We start from the raw sequence: 19,983 nt of genomic DNA, 5'->3' as shown, positions 1-19,983 counted from the left end.
ATGGTACTATTTGAAGAAGTGCAGGGAGTTTATTGTCAACATTTTCCCCTCAACCATCATCAAAAAAACCCATTCCAGCATCTTTCTGTTCATTGTGGGATGTTGAGATGCTGCTTCTTTCACCTGCCTATCAGTTGTGACTGGTTTTGAAAGTTCATTGACCATGAAGCACCTTGAGACATTTGGATTGATGCAAGAAGTCACCATGCCAGGAATTAATGGGAAATGAAATTTTATTTCAGATCTTACTTTGCTTTATAAAACGTGATCTTAATTTTGCAATTAAACATTTAATGAGATAACTTCTATTTTATAGGCAAGCCATCAAATCATAGTAATGTATGGCACAAGAACTGTCAACCACTCCACAGTACTCACTTCCCAGCTTTAATACATGCAAGGTTTTTCACAGCTTGCAGCTGTCTATTTCTGGCAGTCAATGGGTAGAGTATGAGGTCTGGCCAGTGTTATCACACAGTTTACCATATATTCACTACAAGTTAAAGAACTGACAAAAAGACAGTTCATTTTATGTAATGTTGAGCATCACTGCTTTCTCCACCTTCTAATTCAGATAATACCAAATTGACAAAGTTCGATCCAAATCTAACAAGGTCAGAGAGTCAGACGACACGAGGTTATAGTTCAACAGGTATATTTGAAGTCACAAGCTTTCAAAGTTTTGCAGGGGCAGTGCTCAGAAAGTTTGTGATTTCAAATAAATCTGTTGGACTATAACCCGCAGTCATCTTACTTCTGCCCTTGTCCATCCCAGTCCACATTGACACCGCCACATTAAATCCAACGAGCTAATAGCTAGTTTGTATCCACAGAAAAATTCACTACAAAACATGCCATAAGATGACTTGGTTTCATTTAGATATATGTCACCTCCTTTAGTTCTCTTACAGGATATCGTATATTGAGGCTTTGGTCATGGTGCATATTAGGGCTACATGACTTATTTTCAATTCAAAACACCTCAGGTATCCAATAAGTTTAAAGAGGGGCAGTACGGTGGCTCAATGGTTACTACTGCTGCCTCACAGAGACCTGGGTTCAATTCCCGTCTCGGGTGGCTGTCTGTGTGAAATTTGCATATTCTCCCACAATCCAAACATTTAGGGTAGGGGAATGGGTCTGGGTGGGCTACACTTTGGAGGGTCGATGTGGATTTATTGAGCTGAAGAGATTTTAATTCATTCTCAAGAGCTGGGTCTGTATACATTAGTGAAAAACAGACTTAGGTAAATTGATGACAAAATAATTAACTAGGTAAAAACAATGACTGCAGATGCTGGAAACCAAATTCAAACGTCGATTTCACTGCTCGTTGGATGCTGCCTGAACTGCTGTGCTCTTCCAGCACCACTGATCCAAAATAATTAACTGTCTATACTGATTTTACACAATAAATTACTGTGCTTACAAGTTACATGGGGTCAGACCTAGATTAGATGTGAAAAACTTTTTCTTTTTCCAGCCAACAGTGGATCTATGATATAGCTTACCAGCTTGTGAAATGAACATGAATTCACTGCATGCCTCCAAGCAAGACTTTTTGACTGAGGCAAAGATCACATTGTACAAGAGATACAAGCCTTGCAACATATACTAGGACCAATGGAGTCTGCAAAACCAGTTTAGATCACTTAAAGGAGTCAGAGACAATTTCTAGAACTGTCTGCACCCAGGTATCATACTGGCTTCAGTTTTTAATTTTTTTTTGCTTTTCTAGTTGGATCATGAATGTTTATCTCATGATGCACAAAACATCCTCAGTACTTGAACAAGTTTTGATCTTCATCTGAATGCACTTACAGTACAGGTACAATTAGGAGCAGAACCTCAAACAACTACCTTTCAAATCACAAAAGTGCGGTTGCAGCATCTTTGGCAGCTCAAAACAGTCAAGAATGCTGACTAAAGTGTACATAAATTAGGAGTACTTTGGATATGCTTCATGGCAAGCTATTTTGAAACAAATCATTTAACCCCTTTAATGAAAGTGAAAGTACATATTATAAGCATTTTTTACAATAGTTCTTTGAAAGAAATAATCTGGGAATACTTGGTGTTTTAATCCTCCAACCCTCGTCTGGGAGACAGTGATCTCAGTTTTGAATCGTACACTGCAGTAACTCAGGTGCTACTATCACATTCAAATGTTCCTGAATGAAAGTGTTCCAGCGGCCCTAGCAATTTACCAACAGCCTTATTTTCCTCCTGAACATTTCATAAATATTTAATCTATTTTTATAGTACCATATTTCAAATTGCCCTAGGTGCTAATATAACATTAATTTGTCAAAAATGTTTTGAAATGGCCTTTCCTGTGCATAGACATTTATTCTAAAATCATAGTGAATACACAGACATATATTTTTGTATAACTGTGTATCTGCAATGTTTTGCAAGGACAGCAAGCACCGTTACTAAGGAGACAAGGTACAGATGTCACAGCAGAATTTGGTAGTTTCCACCATGAGCATCTGTAATTCCACTTCCCATCTTCTCTTTGTTATTAGGTTAAAGCTAACTCAGCACCTGAGCATTTAATCTCCTATTCTCACATTTCCTTTTTTGACACTGTCTCAAATTTTAATGTGATAGCTTTGAAAAATTGTATTTAATGTCAAATACTAATGTTATCAGAAAAGAATAATAAAAAAAAACTCTAAAGCCACATAGAGAGGCAAATAAGGAGAACAATAGGAAATTTATAGGATATGGAGCAGAAACGTGACACTACAGATGCAAAAGGACAAGGAGAAGGACAGAAGTCAAAGAGTATATGGTGGATAAGCAGAGGAATTGTGAGAAAGGGCAAAAATGCACCAAAGGTAGGAAATCAGTTTTATACAGTGTGTCCATCAAAAGTTACTTCATTTTTTGGGGTGTGGGGCGGTTCAGGAGTGTGCTGGTGTAAATGGAGAATGGTACAGTCTCACAGTGACATGAGGAGTGGGTTAGCAAACACAAAATCAGGAATTTGCTTCCTCTATGTTTCACAATGCAGCCACATATTTGGAGTGGGTAACCACAGTACCGATGCTAATTTGGACTGGTATGCCAGTGCTAGTGACCACAGTGAAAAAAAAATTTAAGAGATTAAAAATATTTAGGATTAAAAATATTTATTTACTTGCTAGAAAATTATTTTTCCAAACATTTTCTTGACTTTCCTTGCCTAGTATTCTTCCAAATTTGCTTTTGGGAATGGCATGTCAAACTGAGTTGAAAGTAGACTAAACGACTACTGAGGCCCAAGAAAGACACTATAACATTGCTAATCTCACTTCTAATTACAGAAAAAACAGAGAAAGTTGGATATTAAAATGCAAGAAAATATTAGTAAGGAATAAGAGAAAGGATAGAGTAAAAACAGAAAATATTGGAGAAAACAGATCTTGACAGCATATAGGGACAGAAAAACAGATTTAAAGCACTGGGTCCAAAGGCACCTCTTTGAGCTCTACAGACAGACTGACCGACCGACTGACTCTCACAGGCAGGAACCTAAGACGATGCAGTTTGCTGATTCACTATCTCATTCATATTGAAGTTAACAGTCGCGCCAACTCTATCACAATCTATTTTATTGATACGTTTTTATTTAATTAATTTATCTTAATTCTACTGACATTACTGCCATTATATTCTATGCTCTTCATTTGAGCACCGCTCAATGATATTCTCACATTCCCAAATGCACATTTCACACAGAAACGAAAACTGTTATTCTCAATTCACGTTGCACTGTCACTATCAGATGCACCATATGGCGATCAACACATCCCACATTTTCTCACCAACCTCCTTCAACTCTTCCCCACCTGACAACCCTGTAATATTCAAACTAATCCATGGCATAATTCTCACAATCTACTGGGAAGTCTCCACCCTAATTTCTTTTCTTTTTTTTGACTAGCTTCCCTCAATTGCTTGTGATTCTGCACTGATGGCATCAGAGCAGTCCAGTTTCTGGCTTTAGTCTGTTCCCCTCGAAAAATGAGCTTCAGCCAGCTCTCAGAAGCAAATCAGCCTGCACTACAATCTAGCATTCTTTCTTTGGGAAAGAGTTTCTAGCTACTGTTGAGTACTTTCACTAAATAAAACCACAGATAAATCTGAGTAGACATACATTTCAAATTATATCACGACTGGTGCAATATCATACAAAATTCTACTGATTAAAATGGTCTTGTCTTCATTTATAATGTTCTCTTGAAATTTTGTATAAGGATTTGTTTACACCATTTTAAGTTGAGCCTCATTCCTGTTACCTCTTTCTCTATCCAGTGAATACCAATGCAAGATGTACAAAGCAATGGATTAAAAAATAATAAACCTTTTCAAATATCTCTGAATTATTAATCCAGAACCTCAGATGCATATTCTGGGGATACAGGCTTGAATCCTACCATGGCAGGTGGAAAACTATGAATTCAATAACAATCTGGAATAAATGGTGACCACTTAAATATTACCAACTGTTGCAAAAACCCATCCAGTTCATTTCTATCCTTTAGAAAAGGAAATCTGCTGTCCTTACATAGTCTGGCCTACTTGTGACCCTCAGCAATATGGTTGACTCAACTATCCTCTGGGCAATTATGACTCCCTAGCCAGTAATGCCCACATCCCATGAATAAATAAAAACCACAATGTTCTGTTCTGGAAATTACATGTGGCAGGCAGTACCAGATACTTTTAAATAATGGCACTCTGAAGTTGACAGGTGCAATGTCAAATCTTGTAAATAGCTTGTGCTCAATAAGGATTTTAATGGACGAATTAGATTATAAATAATTAATTAACATCTCTATAACTATAATAACAACTGCTCATTGTGGGGGTGTAATTGTCAACTGCCTCAGCGGATTTAAAATGTAATTTTTTCACTGCTGAACAAATCACTCATTGTGATACCTTAAAAATGTAGGCCTGTTTTGGATGACTGACTTGTACCTACATTCAAATCCAGCCCTAAACAAATAGGACAGGGTGGCACAGTGGTTAGCACTGCTGCCTCACAGCACCAGAGTCCCAGGTTCAATTCCCATCTCAGGCAACTGTGTGTGGAGTTTGCACATTCTTCCCGTATCTGTGTGGGTTTCCTCCGGGTGCTCTGGTTTCCTCCCACAATCCAAAAAAAAATGTGCAGCTTAGGTGAATTGGCCATGCTAAATTGCCCATAGTGTTAGGTGAAGGGGTAAATGTAGGGGAATGGGTCGGTGTGGACTTGTTGGGCCGAAGGGCCTGTTTCCACACTGTGTAATCTAATCTACAAAGGACAAAACTGCTATTTGTTGGGTTTAATCTTCCCATATAAAATGAAGTATAGGATTCTCAATCTAGTTCCTACATGTTATGGGATCACAGCATGAAAATTGTTCTTTAGATCAGCTGAACTTTGATAAAGTATTCCCATCAGAAATGCCTTGAAGGAAATTATAAAGAAAATCTAAGTTTTGAGCAACACACACTAATTGATTTATGGTACCTTTAAGTGCATAAACTGACTTTCTCAGCCCATCTCTCATTCATTTGTCCCCCCTTGTTACAATTAACTGTTTTTTGAACTATGATGTCTCTTCCTGTTTTGACATGTACATCTGACTCCCAAAATATACAAAGTGGGGTTAGAGGTGTGGTCAGAAACAAATAACACCCCACATCTAATTGGATTTGGGACTATTAGAAGGAGAACACAAATTAGCATGGAGCTCAAAACATCAGTTTGCTGATTCAACAGGTTTATTCATAATGAAATTCACAGTAATCACAGAAGTGATATAATGCAGAAAGACACAATTCAGCCCATCGTGTCTGCACGGGCTCCTCAAATAGGCATCATTACCATCTGCCAATCTTTTTTTCTCCATTCCCTTGCACATTATTTTCATGCAAATAATCATCCAATATTCTCTTGAATGTAATCATTCAATACCTTTTCTTCAATACTCTCTCTTATATCTATGGAATTCATTGCCACAGAAGGCTATGGAGCCAGCTCACTGAGCATGTTTAAGACTGAAATAGTTAGGTTCTTGAGTATCAAGGAGATCAAGGATTATGGGAAGAAAGTAGGGGAATGGGGTTGAGAAGCTTATCAGCCATGATTGAATGGCGGTGCAGACTCGACGTCCTAATTTCTGCTCCTATGTCTTATGGTCTAATGGAATGTTACAATTGAACAAGCCTCCACACACATCCCGGCCATGTGATCCAGATCCTAAGTACTTGCTGCACAAAAGAGAGGGGGAGTTTTCTCACCTCACAGTTGTTTCTTTTGTAAATCAGTGTAAATATGTGCCCTCTGGTTCAAGCAGGTAGTTTTTCTGGGGGGAGAAAGTGAGGTCTGCAGATGCTGGAGAAATATCAGAGCTGAAAATGTGTTGCTGGAAAAGCGCAGCAGGTCAGGCAGCATCCAAGGAACAGGAAATTCGACATTTCGGGCATAAGCCCTTCTTCAGGAATGAGGAAAGTGTGCCAAGCAGGCCAAGATAAAAAGTAGGGAGGAGGGACTTGGGGGAGGGGCGATGGAGATGCGATAGGTGGAAGGAGGTCAAGGTGAGGGTGATAGGCCGGAGTGGGGTGGGGGCAGAGAGGTCAGGAAGATGATTGCAGGTTAGGAAGGCGGTGCTGAGTTCGAGGGATTTGACTGAGACAAGATGGGGGGGGGGGGGGGGGGGAAATGAGGAAACTGGAGAAATCTGAGTTCATCCCTTGTGGTTGGAGGGTTCCCAGGCGGAAGATGAGGCGCTCTTCCTCCAACCGTCGTGTTGTTATGGTCTGGTGATGGAGGAGTCCAAGGAGTCCCCCCACCTTGTCTCAGTCGAATCCCTTGAACTCGGCACCGCCTTCCTAACCTGCAATCTTCTTCCTGACCTCTCCGCCCCCACCCCACTCCGGCCTATCACCCTCACCTTGACCTCCTTCCACCTATCACATCTTCATCGCCCCTCCCCCAAGTCCCTCCTCCCTACCTTTTATCTTAGCCTGCTTGGTACACTCTCCTCATTCCTGATGAAGGGCTTATGCCCGAAACGTCGAATTTCCTGTTCCTTGGATGCTGCCTAACCTGCTGCGCTTTTCCAGCAACACATTTTCAGCTCTACAGTTTTTTTTTTGCCTATCTATTCTATCCAATGTCAACATTTTGGAAACCACATACTCTTTTGGCCGCCTTCTCTTCAAGAAGAATTTCAACTTCTTTAATCTATACTCATAATTGATATTTTTTAATCACAGAGTTCCTAGAAGTTGTTTCTGCATTCTCTCCTACATGCTCATATCCTTTTCATACAGGTCCAATAACTGTACATAATACTTCACAAAGCCTAACAAATGTCTTATACACATTAAGCAACACCTCTTTGCTCTAATGTGATATCCTCCTATTAATAAAGCAGAAGGTACTGTTGCTTTATTATTTGCTCTCTCTATCTGTTCTGCCACCTTCATTGATCTGTGCACATATTCATCCAAGTCCCTCCGTGTCTGCATCTCCTTTAAAATATACCCCCTAAATACGTTGTCTTTCAACATTCTTCCTACCAAAATGTATCACTTCATGATTCTCTGCATTGAACCCTATTTACCACCTATCCAACCGGCCACCAACTTGACTATGATCTCATGGAGTTCTACATTGCACTCTTCGCATTTAACAGTTTGTGTCACCTGCAAACCTCGAAACTGTCTCCTGAACAGCAAAATCTAGATCGTTAATATATATTAAGCAGAAGTAAGGGCTCCAATACGTGTGAAATTCCACTACAAACTGCCCTTCAGCCTGAAAAATATCTATTTCCCATCACTCAGCCACGATGCTACTGTCCATTTTAATTCTACAACTTTCCGGATAAGGCTCTTGTGTGGCACGGTATCAAACACCTTCTAGAAGCCCACTATCATTGATGAAAAATTCTCATTTCTCAGTTTTATTAATATTAGTGGCATGGTGTTCTCGACTGTTCATCTGAGTTTCAAATTCTTTGAATGCCATTCTGACATTTCCCATATATCCTTCAAGCAGGAATGAAACTGAGTCTCAAACTGTGTTATATCGTTGCTTTAAGTATGTCTGTTATTAGGATAAATTATTCCTAAATTTTTCATCCTTAGGAGAAACGTTCTCTTTTATTCTGAACAAGGTGTATTCAGTACAGTATCCAAATTACTTGGCAATTCCCTTTTTAATCTCAGAATCCTTTGATAAATTACAAGGTGATTACAAGACAACATTAAACATTGAACAACAATCATTTCTCTTCAAAGATTTCTTGAAGAAAAAGAAAACTTGTTTTTTGTTTCCTTAAGTAAGATTTGCTAAATGGGTTGCTCATTTTGCCGAAACAAAATAATAGCTTGTGTAGAATTATGATTTGTAATTAAGCTGGTTCATATAGAAAAACAGAGCAAACAAGACACCCTCAAGACGAGCAGATGGCAATATCAGAAACTGCAACTCTGATGAGTATTGTTTTACAATCTGTGAATTATTTTGTGAAAAACTCTTTGGACAAAATACAGATAATGAGACATAAATCATACTTGCTACTACAGCCTAAAAGAAAAAAGAAATGCTAGAAACACAAGCGTTCAGAGACAAAGAGAATTTTTTTCAAGTGCCATTCCTAATGACAAGACAATTCAAACAATGACCTAGTTGCTCTCATAGACACTGATCAGCTGCTATGAATTTATTTTCTTTCAAATAGTCTATTATTTCTTCACAATGAATGCTAGATAGTTCTAATAAACCATGTTCATGGATGTTATTTTACATGTCTACAGCAGATGGGACTTGCCAAGCCTCCCAGTCAGAGGTAGGACATTACCACTGTGCCTCAACAATCAACATTACCTCAACAAAATAGAATATGGGGATGCTCAATTAAATGAAGATCATACATTGCTGTCTCTGATTTGTCATACTGCTCTTGAAATCCAGTGCAGAATGAACAGAAACTGTCTTCAACTACACATTAAGACCAAAGCCATTTAGTGGAAGGACACAGAGGCAGTGCAGGTGGCTTGCCCCTGGAAGGAAAGTAGATTGGAAGCCGACTCGTCCATTGAAAGCCAGTCCCACAGCCATAAAGAACTGTGGGCAGGCTAAACTGCCTAATTGCAAAGCTTTCATTGTAACCTCAGGAATTGTTGGTCAATGTAATTAGCTATGTCATGAACCAGTTGGTGTCTCGTACTGCAGGCAGGCCATGAGCAGGCCTGATTAAAGTTGGCCCAAGGTATATTTGCGATATTGGATCAGGGAGGGTTTGGAAAGCTTATGCAAGGAGGTGTGCACAGGTGACTTTTGAGAGCAATTATATCAACAGGAAGCCAGAGTACCACTTTCAGAGGTAAGACCACATAAACCTGGCAAGCACACATAATATCCAGCTCATTGTTTTTGGTTCCCATCACAAACTCTGTTCTACACCTGCAAATACCATACCTAAGTGAATGAATCAGACTGTTCACAATCTTGTTACTGTATTTGGCTCCAAGCTGTAATTTAAGTCACATAACTGCTCCAACACCAAGACTGCCTACTTTTTGTAATATCACCTGAATCAGCCTCTGCCACAGCTCATCTGTAAACGAACAATGTGGTTCAGCCTTGGGCAATTGTTGGCTCAGGTCCAAGCTTTTGGTCATCTGTACAACTATCTCTACTACTAGCTTGATTTCATATTTTGTTCTACCATTTTATGTTTATGTAAAGGCTTTGAGATGTTTTACTATATTCAAAGTGTGATATAAATTCAAACTGACGTTTAAAACCTACGGGATCCTCCAATGTCAAAAATAGTTTCCTACTTTTGTTTTTGAAGACTGGCGAGTCCAAAAAACTCAGTTACTACAGATTGGTCCAGATACAATAATCTTGGGTACATCTCAGAAATTTTTAGCATTTTCCTAAGTTTCCAAAAGGAATGGAGGAAAATATGCCACATCCTCATATACATAAAAGTGGGAGACATGGTTGAAAATTTGCAGGTGACAAAAATTGGTGAGGCGGTTGACAGTGAAGAGGATGACTTTCGACAGCAGAGTGACATCAATGGTTTGACTGAGTGGATGGAAATCTGACAAATCGATTCTACTTCCAATTCTGGGCATCACATTACTAGTAGAACATAATTGCTCTCGAAAGATCTCAGAAGAGATTTATAAGACTGTTACCAGAGCTTTAAAGTTGCAGCTTTGAGTAAAGATTGGCAAGTTGTTTCCCTCAGAACAAAAGGAGATTGATGGGTGATTTAATGAAGAGTACAAAATGATGAAGAGCTTGAATAGAGTGGATAGTAAACACCTGTTTACCCTAGTGGAGAGATCAATTACCAGGGGCACAGATTTAAGGTGACGATTGAAGAATTTGTAGGAACTGGAGGAAAACATTGTTGACCCAGAGCAGAGGGTGACTGGAATTGGTTACCTAGTTTGGTAGTTGAGGCAGAACCCTGAACTAATTTCAAAAGAACTTGGATCGGTATCTGATGCGCTATAACCTGTGAGGTTTCAGGCCAGGTGATAGAAAGTGACATGAAACTAGATGCCTGGTTTATTCAGCCAGCGCAGAAATGATGGGCTGAATAGTTTCTTTATGCTGTAACCTTTCTATGGTTCAGCACAGTCTCTCAGTGACTGAAGTTTACAGCCACAGCAGATTTTAAGTTTGATCAAGTTCATCCTAGTGCTTAATCCACAGCAGCATTGTCATAACTCCGGCAGCAGACTGTTTAGCCTTTCTGACCCAGAGAGGATCAATTGCTGCACTGCTTAGGAGACAAGAGAAGAATCATTCATAGAAAATTAAATAGCATGTAACCAGGCTGGATTAAAAAGCAAAGCTGAAAATACTGCTTTTCCAAATTAAAGTTAGAAAATGAAGAATCATGAACCATAATTTTAAACTTGCTTTTCCTCTTTCAGATCCGATCAGACCTGCTGTGTTTGTTCAGCAATTCTGTTTTTAAATCAGGGAATGTAACAGCATGAGCATTAAAACCATTTACATTATAAAGATTTGCACAACAGGCAGATTGAAGACGATTCACACTCCAGCAAATAACTGCAACTCAGATGAATGTTTGACAGTTCTGTTTTGCTCAATAAGAGAGACAATTATATTAACCAAATTATTTCATTAAAATTAACATATGGAGGCGTACAAAGCTTGTACCCCATCATAGAAAATCATGTCAGGGCAACTTCTATCTCCTACTTACACATTAGCAGAGAAATATTGTACAATTAAATTGCACAATTAATTCATTTTACTTCGTGCAACGTTTACCTACCCATCCAAAGTTGACATGGCACCACAATTAGTGCTGACATCACAAATCCATCAGTGCACTTATCATGAAATGAAGCAATGATAGAACAAAAACTGCAGCTGACATGTCAACAGTGTTAAGATGCCACTGATACTAATATCAGTCAAGTCAGATTGTGACAGAAACCTGGCTTAAGAGATCATAATGTATTTTGGTTTTAATGAAGTGATCTCTCATAAGCATACAATGCTGCAGATTTCATTTCAACAATAAAACAAGAGTTTATCAAAATAAAATCAAGATATGACAAAATAAATAATATTTACTTATGACATAAAGTCATACAGCACAGAAAGAGACCCTTCGGTCCAACTCATCCATGCTGACCAGACATTCCAATCTGACCTAGTCCTGTTTGCCAGCACTTGACCCAGATCCCTCTAAGCCGTTGCTATTCATATACCTATCCAGGTGTCTTTTAACAGTTGTAATTTTACTAGCCTCCACCACCTCCTCTGGCAGCTCGCTCCATACATGCAACATCTTCCGCGTAAAAAAGTTCATCCTCCGTTCCTTTTAAATCATTCCCATCTCATCTTAAACTTATGTCCTCTAATTTTGGATTCGCACACCCTAGGAAAAAGACCTTGGTTATTCACCATATCCATGCCCCTCATGATTTTATAAAGCATCACTTCTCAACCTCCTATGTTCCAATGACAAAAGTCCCAATCTATTCTGCCGTTCCCTACAACTCATACTCTACAGTCCTGGCAACATCTTTGTAAATCTTTTCTGCACGTGCTGAAGTTTAACACCATCACTCCTATACAAGGGGGACCAAAATTTAATGTAGTATTCTAAAAGTGGCCTCACCAGTGTCTGTACCACTGCAACATGACGTTCCAAGTCTTAAATGTTCTGACCAATGAAGGCAAACATGCCAAATGTTGTTTTCACCACTCTGTCTAGTTGTGACTCCATTTTCAAGGAACAATGCATGTGCACCCCTAGGTCTTATTGTTTGGTAACACTCTCCAATCATACAGTCATAAATTATGGAAACATACCCTTCAGTCCAACCAGCCCATGCCAACTATAACCCCAAACTAAACTAGTCCCACCTGCTGCATGTGGCTCGTATCCCTCCAAATATTTCTTTCTCATGTGCTTTTTATAGGGTGGCAAGGTGGCTCAGTGCTGCCTCACAGAACCAGGGACCCGGGTACAATTCCCGCCTCAGGCAACTGTCTGTGTGGAGTTTGCACATTCTCCCTGTGTCTGCGTGGGTTTCCTTCGGGTGCTCCAGTTTCCTCCCACAGTCCAAAAATGTGCAGGTTAGGTGAATTGGCCATGCTAAATTGCCCGTAGTGTTCGGCGCATTAGTCAGAGGGAAATGAGTCTGGGTGGGTTATTCTTTGGAAGGTCACTGTAAAACTAATTGACCTTCATATCTTTTTAAAATCTTTCTTCTCTCACCTTAAAAAATACGCCCCACACAAAAGGCACCTGCCATTTACCGTATCTATACCTCTCATTATTTCATAATCTCTCAAACTCCTCTGCACGAATGAAAAAGGTCCGAGCCTATCCAGCCTCACCTTATAACTAAAACTCTTCATTTCCGGCAACATCCTGGTAAATCTCTTCTGAGCCCTCTCCAGTTTAATAATATTCTTGTAACAGGGAGACCAGAATTGTACCCACAGTAGCCGAGAAGAGGCCTCACCAACGTCATTAACTATACCAGTCCTGCCCTTCAACTGTATAAGCACTGCCAAAATGCAACAACTTACATTTGTCTAAAGTAAACACACATTAGAATATTTTTCAATAGACAGTAAAAGTATACTCCCATTAATCCCAAATTTCACCTTAAAAATTCCAAAACAAAACCATCCCCATGTATAGTACACACCAAAAAAAAATTTTCCTAATACATTGATAGCTTCATGTAACAGCGACTAGACGAAACACCTGAGCTTAAATGTACTCAATTTCAAGTACCCTCTTCAGGGTTTTATCCCAATACTTCAGGGTTGAGACTTATCACTATTTACTCTGACGTAATCTAACTTTACTAAATTCTCCACTTCTGAGAAGTGTTGTCTTATTCAACTATTAAATCCAAGGACTTCACAGAATTGCCCAAAACAAAATAAAACTAAAAGAAATGTCTCTCCCAGGAAGCTAAATGGTTTTAAGTTTAAGGGAAACAACCGAAATCCAGATACTTCTAACAGATCTTAAAGCACACGTATACTTTGCTAAACCGTAAAATATCCTCAGATAAACAAAAGCTTATTCGATGCCAAGATAGACAGTTCGAGTGCAATTTTAAAAGTAATCAGCAAGGCTTCAGAAATACCTACAAAGTTAATTATTTACTTGTGACACACAGAAAACACATACATCACTAACACAAACTTAAATATAAATATTAAAAATATAAATAAATAAAGTCACCATCACAAAAAGCTTTTTTTTAAAATCTGAACAGCTTAAAATTCCTTTTAATGAGTTGCCTTAGAGAGAGAAAGAAATGCAGATTCACAGAAAGTACCCAAGATATCAGGCTGAAGTACCATTCTTTGTGCACTGTTAACTCACTACAGTATACATGCACTGTCTCATTTTTGTATTTGATGTAAACTGGGGTATTTTGATTATATTTTTGACATTATTTGTTGTAACTTCGGATTTCCATTTTTTTGTTAGTAACGAGTGGGCCATGTGTCTGAAATTAGTAATTCATTTCTATGTTATCCTGTAGCCACAATAATTTCTTTTAAAGACATTTCTTGAAGCTTGGTTTTCTAGTGAAGTGATTTTCTGCAACAAAAATGGGGTTTTATATTATATTGTTTTGTGCTCCAGCAAGTTAAATATAAGGTTTGTTAGTGTGTTCTAGATTTTACCGTAACTACACGAGTAATAGTCGACCTCATGTAAAAGTCAACCCCATATTTATGGCCAAATAATCTGAAATTTTCCATATATCTCATGTAAAAATCGACCTAGCTCTTCACAGAGAACAGATTAATGTTTATGAGTAAGTGTGCCAGCTGTCACATTCCACTTCAGCTTTCCAGTTTGCCAGTTGTTCTGCTCTGCTCTCTGTCTTCCAGTCCACTGACTGTTGTGTTCCAATCCATGTTTTCATAATTACCATAATTCAATTTTTTTTTAAAAGATTAGATTAGATTACTTACAGTGTGGAAACAGGCCCTTCGCCCAACAAGTCCACATCGCCTCGCCGAAGCGCAACCTACCCATACCCCTACATTTACCCCTTACCTAACACTACGGGCAATTTAGCATGGCCAATTCACCTGACCTGCACATCTTTGGACTGAGAGGGGAAACCGGAGCACCCGGAGGAAACCCACGCAGACAGGGGGAGAACGTGCAAACTCCACACAGTCAGTCGCCTGAGGCGGGAAATGAACCCGGGTCTCTGGCGCTGTGAGGCAGCAGTGCTAACCACTGTGCCACCGTACCGCCCACAAAAATGAACCAAAATTCCTTATCCGTTTAGAGATCAATTGGGCTTCTGCTAATGATACAGTATGAATTTTCATGTGCATGAATTTCAACCCCTCAAAAGTAATATACACGTATTAGTTGACCCCATAAATATAATATTCAAAAACTTGTAAAAAAAATTCGACCATTACCCAAGTATATATATTTTTTTAAGCTTAAGGGAAATGCCCGCAGCTTAAAAAGGGTGAAGATTTCCAGCACTTTGTTTTCATTTCACTTGGAATGAAGCAGCCATGTGAAATCCTTGGGATAAGATGGCTGTGCCAACCTGTGCACTTGAGAAGGAAAGGATGTATGTAGTGAATTATAAACCTTAAACTGAGGAGTTGTGTTAGTCTCAGACTAGAAGTGTTGGGATAAAACCCTGAAGAGATAACTCAAAGATGAGTACATTTAAATAAGTACATAATCGAGGAAGAAGCTATTTGCAATGACAGTCTAAAAGTGGAAGTCACAACTGACTTAAACCTGCTGTGATATTAGATACAGAGACTCTGGCATAAGTATTGTATGAATGCATTTTTGAGTGCTGTAGCAGGGGTATGCTTTCAGTACTATACAAATGTTGTTTTGTTTCTTCACAATTTAAAATGTGTGTTCTGGGAATATACTTTTACTGTATGTCAAAAATCTTTGAATTGTTCGTAGATGGGTTGTTTAATTCTATTTTATAGTCAGAGATGTACAGCATGGAACAGTCCAACCCATCCATGCCGACCAGATATCCCAACCCAATCTAGCCCCACCTGCCAGCACCCGGGCCCATCTCTCTCCAAACCCTTCCTATTCATATACCCATCCAAATGCCTCTCAAATATTGCAATTGTACCAACCTCCACCACAACCTCTGGTAGCTTATTCCATACACGTACCACCCTCTGCTGAAAAAGATGCCCCTTAGGTCTCTTTTGTATCTTTCCCCTCTCACCCTAAACCTATGCCCTCTAGTTCTGGACTCCCCGACCCCAAGGAAAAGACTTTGTCTATTTTCCTAGCCATGCCGCTCATAATTCTATAAACCTCTATAAAGGTCACCCCTCAACCTCCAACGCTCCAGGGAAAACAGCCCCAGCCAGTACAGCCTCTCCCTATAGCTCAAACCCTGGCAATATCCTTGTAAATCTTTTCTGAACCCTTTCAAGTTTCACATCTTTCCGATAGGAAGGGGACCAGAATTGCACGTAATATTCCAACAGTGGCCTAACCAATGTCCTGTACAGCCGCAACATGACCTCCTAACTCCTGTACCCAATATTCTGACCAATAAAAGAAAGCAAACCAAACGCCTTCTTCACTATCTATCTGCGACTCCACTTTCAAGGAGCTATGAACCTGCACTCCAAGGTCTCTTTGTTCAGCAACACTCCCTAGGACCTTACCATTAAGTGCGTAAGTCCTGCTAAGATTTGCTTTCCCAAAATGTAGCACCTCGCACTTATCTGAAGTAAACTCTGTCTGCCACTTCTCGGCCCATTGACCTACCTGGTCAAGATCCTGTTGTAAACTGAGATAACCTTCTTTGCTGCCCACTGTACCTCTTACACTCACATCCAAATGGCAAAAAGTAATCGACCCAGCACCGATTCTTGTGGCACTCCACTGGTCACAGGCCTCCAGTCTGAAAAACAACCCTCCAACACCACCCTCTGTCTTCTACCTTTGAGCCAGTTCTGTATCCAAATGACTAGTTCTCCCCGTATTCCGTGAGGCATAACCTTGCTAACCAGTCTCCCATAGGGAACCTTGTCGAATGCCTTACTGAAGTCCATGTAGATCACATCTACTGCTCTTCCCTTCATCAATCTTTTTTGTTACTTCTCCAAAAAATTCAATCAAGTTTGCGAGACATGATTTCCCTTGCACAAAGACATGTTGACTATCCTAATCAGTCCTTGCCTTTCCAAATACATGTATATCCTGTCCCTCAGGATTCCCTCCAACAACTTGCCCACCACCGACATATTAATTTATTTTGTTGATAACTTTGTTTTATTGGTAAAGAAAAATCTGCAGCACTGCATAGTTATGGTACATAAGAGACCACTCCATTCAAAATAAATCAAAGCACAATCTATCAAGCCAGATTCCTGTACGTGATTTGATTTGTCTGGTAATAACATCAGCTGGATTCATTATAGGTGTAAGACACTTGAACATCCAGAACCCTCAAGCACTCAGGCAAAGGTTATGCTTCCTTAAACTGTGCAGACTAACATCTTATTCAGCAAACTATATCTGCCCTAGTCCCATTTTAAAAATATTTTAGGGTAAACAATACTCCTTCCTTTTCCATTTAAGATCAACAGGGATTCAGAGTTGTGAATAATTTCAAGAACCAACTTACAAATACTGAAGCTTCACAGGATTGGGATGAAATCAGGTTAAAAAGAGGAGGGTTGTGTATAATCAGAAACAAAACCCAAAGAAATATAGATAGACTAACAAAATGCTTGTAATGGCATTGACTGGAAGAGTATCACTACAGAAACAGCTTCGTATGAAACATCAACTAAGAAGGCAAAGTCTTGTTTCTTCAATTTCATTACCTTATTTCAGATTATAAGCATGCAGCTCATTTAGACATAGAAAAGCCCCACCAAGATTTCTGATAAAAGCAAAATCTTGAGAATCAAGGATAGGTCATGGCTAAAGAAATGCAATAGATTTGACAAAGGTATAGCAACAGATAATAAACAGCTGCTGGATGGAGAAATGTAAGGTTAGTTATTTCTATTTTATATTATATGACTGAGGTGTAGAAGTCAATTCTAAGCCTGTCAAATCAGCAAACATAATGCTAGAATGACAAGAGCAAACTAATTTAAATCAGTTGTGAAGTTGAAAAAAAAAAGGACAAATTAAATTGAAAACAGATGAATACATTTTGGTGAAATAAGTGAGCTAAGTTTACAATGCTCAGAGCAAGAATCCTTTAGAAGCGACCAAAAAGCATCAGGGCCAACAGTAGCTTCAACCCTCCAAAATGCTAACAGCAATTAAAATGAAAATTGGACAGACAGGCAGAACAATGCAGAAATAAATCAATAGGGCTTAGGTTGAAATTTTATAATGTATTGGTTAGAATACAATTAACATATAATACACAACTGTAGACAATGCACTTTAAGAAGTTATGTACATGTATTGAGAAAAAAATAGTATAAATGAGTTTGAGTAGAAAGAGATGAACTATGAACAAAGAAACTTAAGTTAAAATAAAGTGAAAACACTGGAAGTATGCATAAAAATTAAATGGCTTAAGCAATATGAACATAGCAAGCCAAGTCATTCGCACCAAAACTATTTAGATATTGAATACAATATTAGATATTGCATCAAACATGCTCCATTTGGAAACCTTATAATATCTATAAATGGCACGAATTGGGGACTTCACACTCAACCTGTCAGTTTCTTCAGAAAATTTATACTAAGTGAAATTAATTCCCACCAAAATGAAAAAAATTCAAACAAGTGCATCCCGTGATATTTTAAAAAAACACTAGAAGGTTTCCAACATTTCTCTTTACAAGATCTGCAGTGTCCCTTACTTTCTTTCATCTTCCCAGCTGTTGTTCACCTCCACAGCTTCAAGGTTAGCAATCTTCTTTACTGCATGATTCTTACTGAGGTTTCATAGTTTTATAGTGATTGTGTGTTTAATGGAGAGTGATACACACAATGTTGATGTGTAGGTATACACCTGTGCCTTCTTCCAGGTTTGCTTTTAAAACATGAAACTTTTTCCAAAGTTTTAGCAGACTCTCAAAGATTTTAGAAAACATTGAATTTTCGATTTTCACTGTGCAGCTTGCCTACTCCCTCCCTCTGCAAAGTGACCTCTTCAACAGCATATTTTTATATTGGCTACCTTGCTTTGTCTGAAGTGGTTATTTTCTGCTGGGAGTTCACCCTCCTTTAGCACTTCTCAAAGAGAAAGAGGAATTTGGCATTAATTTGTAAAATTCCATTTCATTTTGGGTGACACAGAATTCACACAGGCGAACTGTGTTGCACGTAAGTGTTACCAATGATACCTGCACCACACCCAACTGACAAACAATAACCACCAGTTTCAAGGTGTAATTCTCGAAGTGGAAATTAGCACCTAATAATAAATCATTGGTTGATCACAATCATATTGGGATCATTGTGTCAAATCATAAAAATGTTGTTATAGATTTTTGAAAGCTCATGAATACGTTTTAGTCCAAAATAAACTTTGAGCTGAAAGTACTTACACTTCATCCATCTCTACATCTTCCTCATTCTGAGGTAGTTGAAGGTAGGGATTGTCTGAAGCTGGTCGAAACTTATATCCCGTCAAACAGAAGAACACAAGCGTGGCAAGTTCATCTAGGAACTAAAATTTATAGAATCCTGATCAGAAAACAATGCTATGGATTTTTGGTTCAACAATTTTTTTCAAAGGGTTTCAAAACACAAAAAGAAGAATTAATAATGAATGAAATTCATTTGCCAAAAATGCATTCTTTTTCCAAAAACTTAAGTCCCTTGGTAATAAAGAACATGCAATATAAAGTAAGTGGCACCGACCAACTTTATTACTGTGTGCTTTAATTCTGCCAGAAAAAGCAGTTGGCCTTGAGGAGTAAAGAGCGAGCTTTGGAAGAACTCACTTACTGATGGTCTCTGGGATGAGCTAATCAGTTTTAGCATGCTCTGGTTATTAGTTAAATCTACAAATATATAGCATAGATATGAACAAGGAAGGGAAAAGGCCACTTGGCTTTCAAGTTTGGTCCATCATTCAATAAAGTCATGGTCAATCTAATTTTAATCTCAGTTGTATTCCTCATTCCATATAATCCTCAATTATCTTTCAACCCCTTGGTATTCAAGAATCTATCAACTTAAAAAATACTTTAAAAACTGTCCACCCCCTGTGTTTTAAAGAATTCCAAAGAATTAGTGACAATCTCTTGGAAGAAAACAATATTACTTAGTGTTAATATAGTTAACCAGCCTTAAGCTAATGTAAGTTGTTATTTTACTATAGAGTCACAAAGACGTACAGGAGAAAAACAGACCCTTCAGACTAACTATCCACACTGACCAGATATCCCAACCTAATCTAGTTCCATTGGCCAGCACATGGCTCATATCTTTCTAAACCCTT

The 19,983-nt window shown here is 38.7% G+C and overlaps 1 protein-coding gene across 3 annotated transcripts in view; it reads right to left on the bottom strand.

Moving 5' to 3' along the window:
* gpr107 (G protein-coupled receptor 107) overlaps positions 1 to 19,983 on the bottom strand; it is a 103,915-nt gene that overhangs the window by 14,011 nt on the left and 69,921 nt on the right. For 2 of the 3 annotated variants that reach the window (XM_060841500.1, XM_060841501.1), the window contains exon 17: positions 19,085 to 19,206. In XM_060841500.1, the coding sequence (XP_060697483.1) occupies positions 19,085 to 19,206 (122 nt within the window). Of the gene's footprint in view, positions 1 to 19,084; positions 19,207 to 19,983 lie in introns of those variants that run through there. The other variant, XM_060841502.1, reaches the window with a different exon arrangement.

Source organism: Hemiscyllium ocellatum, chromosome 21 (assembly GCF_020745735.1).
Source record: "Hemiscyllium ocellatum isolate sHemOce1 chromosome 21, sHemOce1.pat.X.cur, whole genome shotgun sequence".
NCBI classification, from domain to species: Eukaryota; Metazoa; Chordata; class Chondrichthyes; order Orectolobiformes; family Hemiscylliidae; genus Hemiscyllium; species Hemiscyllium ocellatum.
Note: the sequence above shows the minus strand (reverse complement) of the source record. Positions and strands in the feature narration are given on the sequence as shown.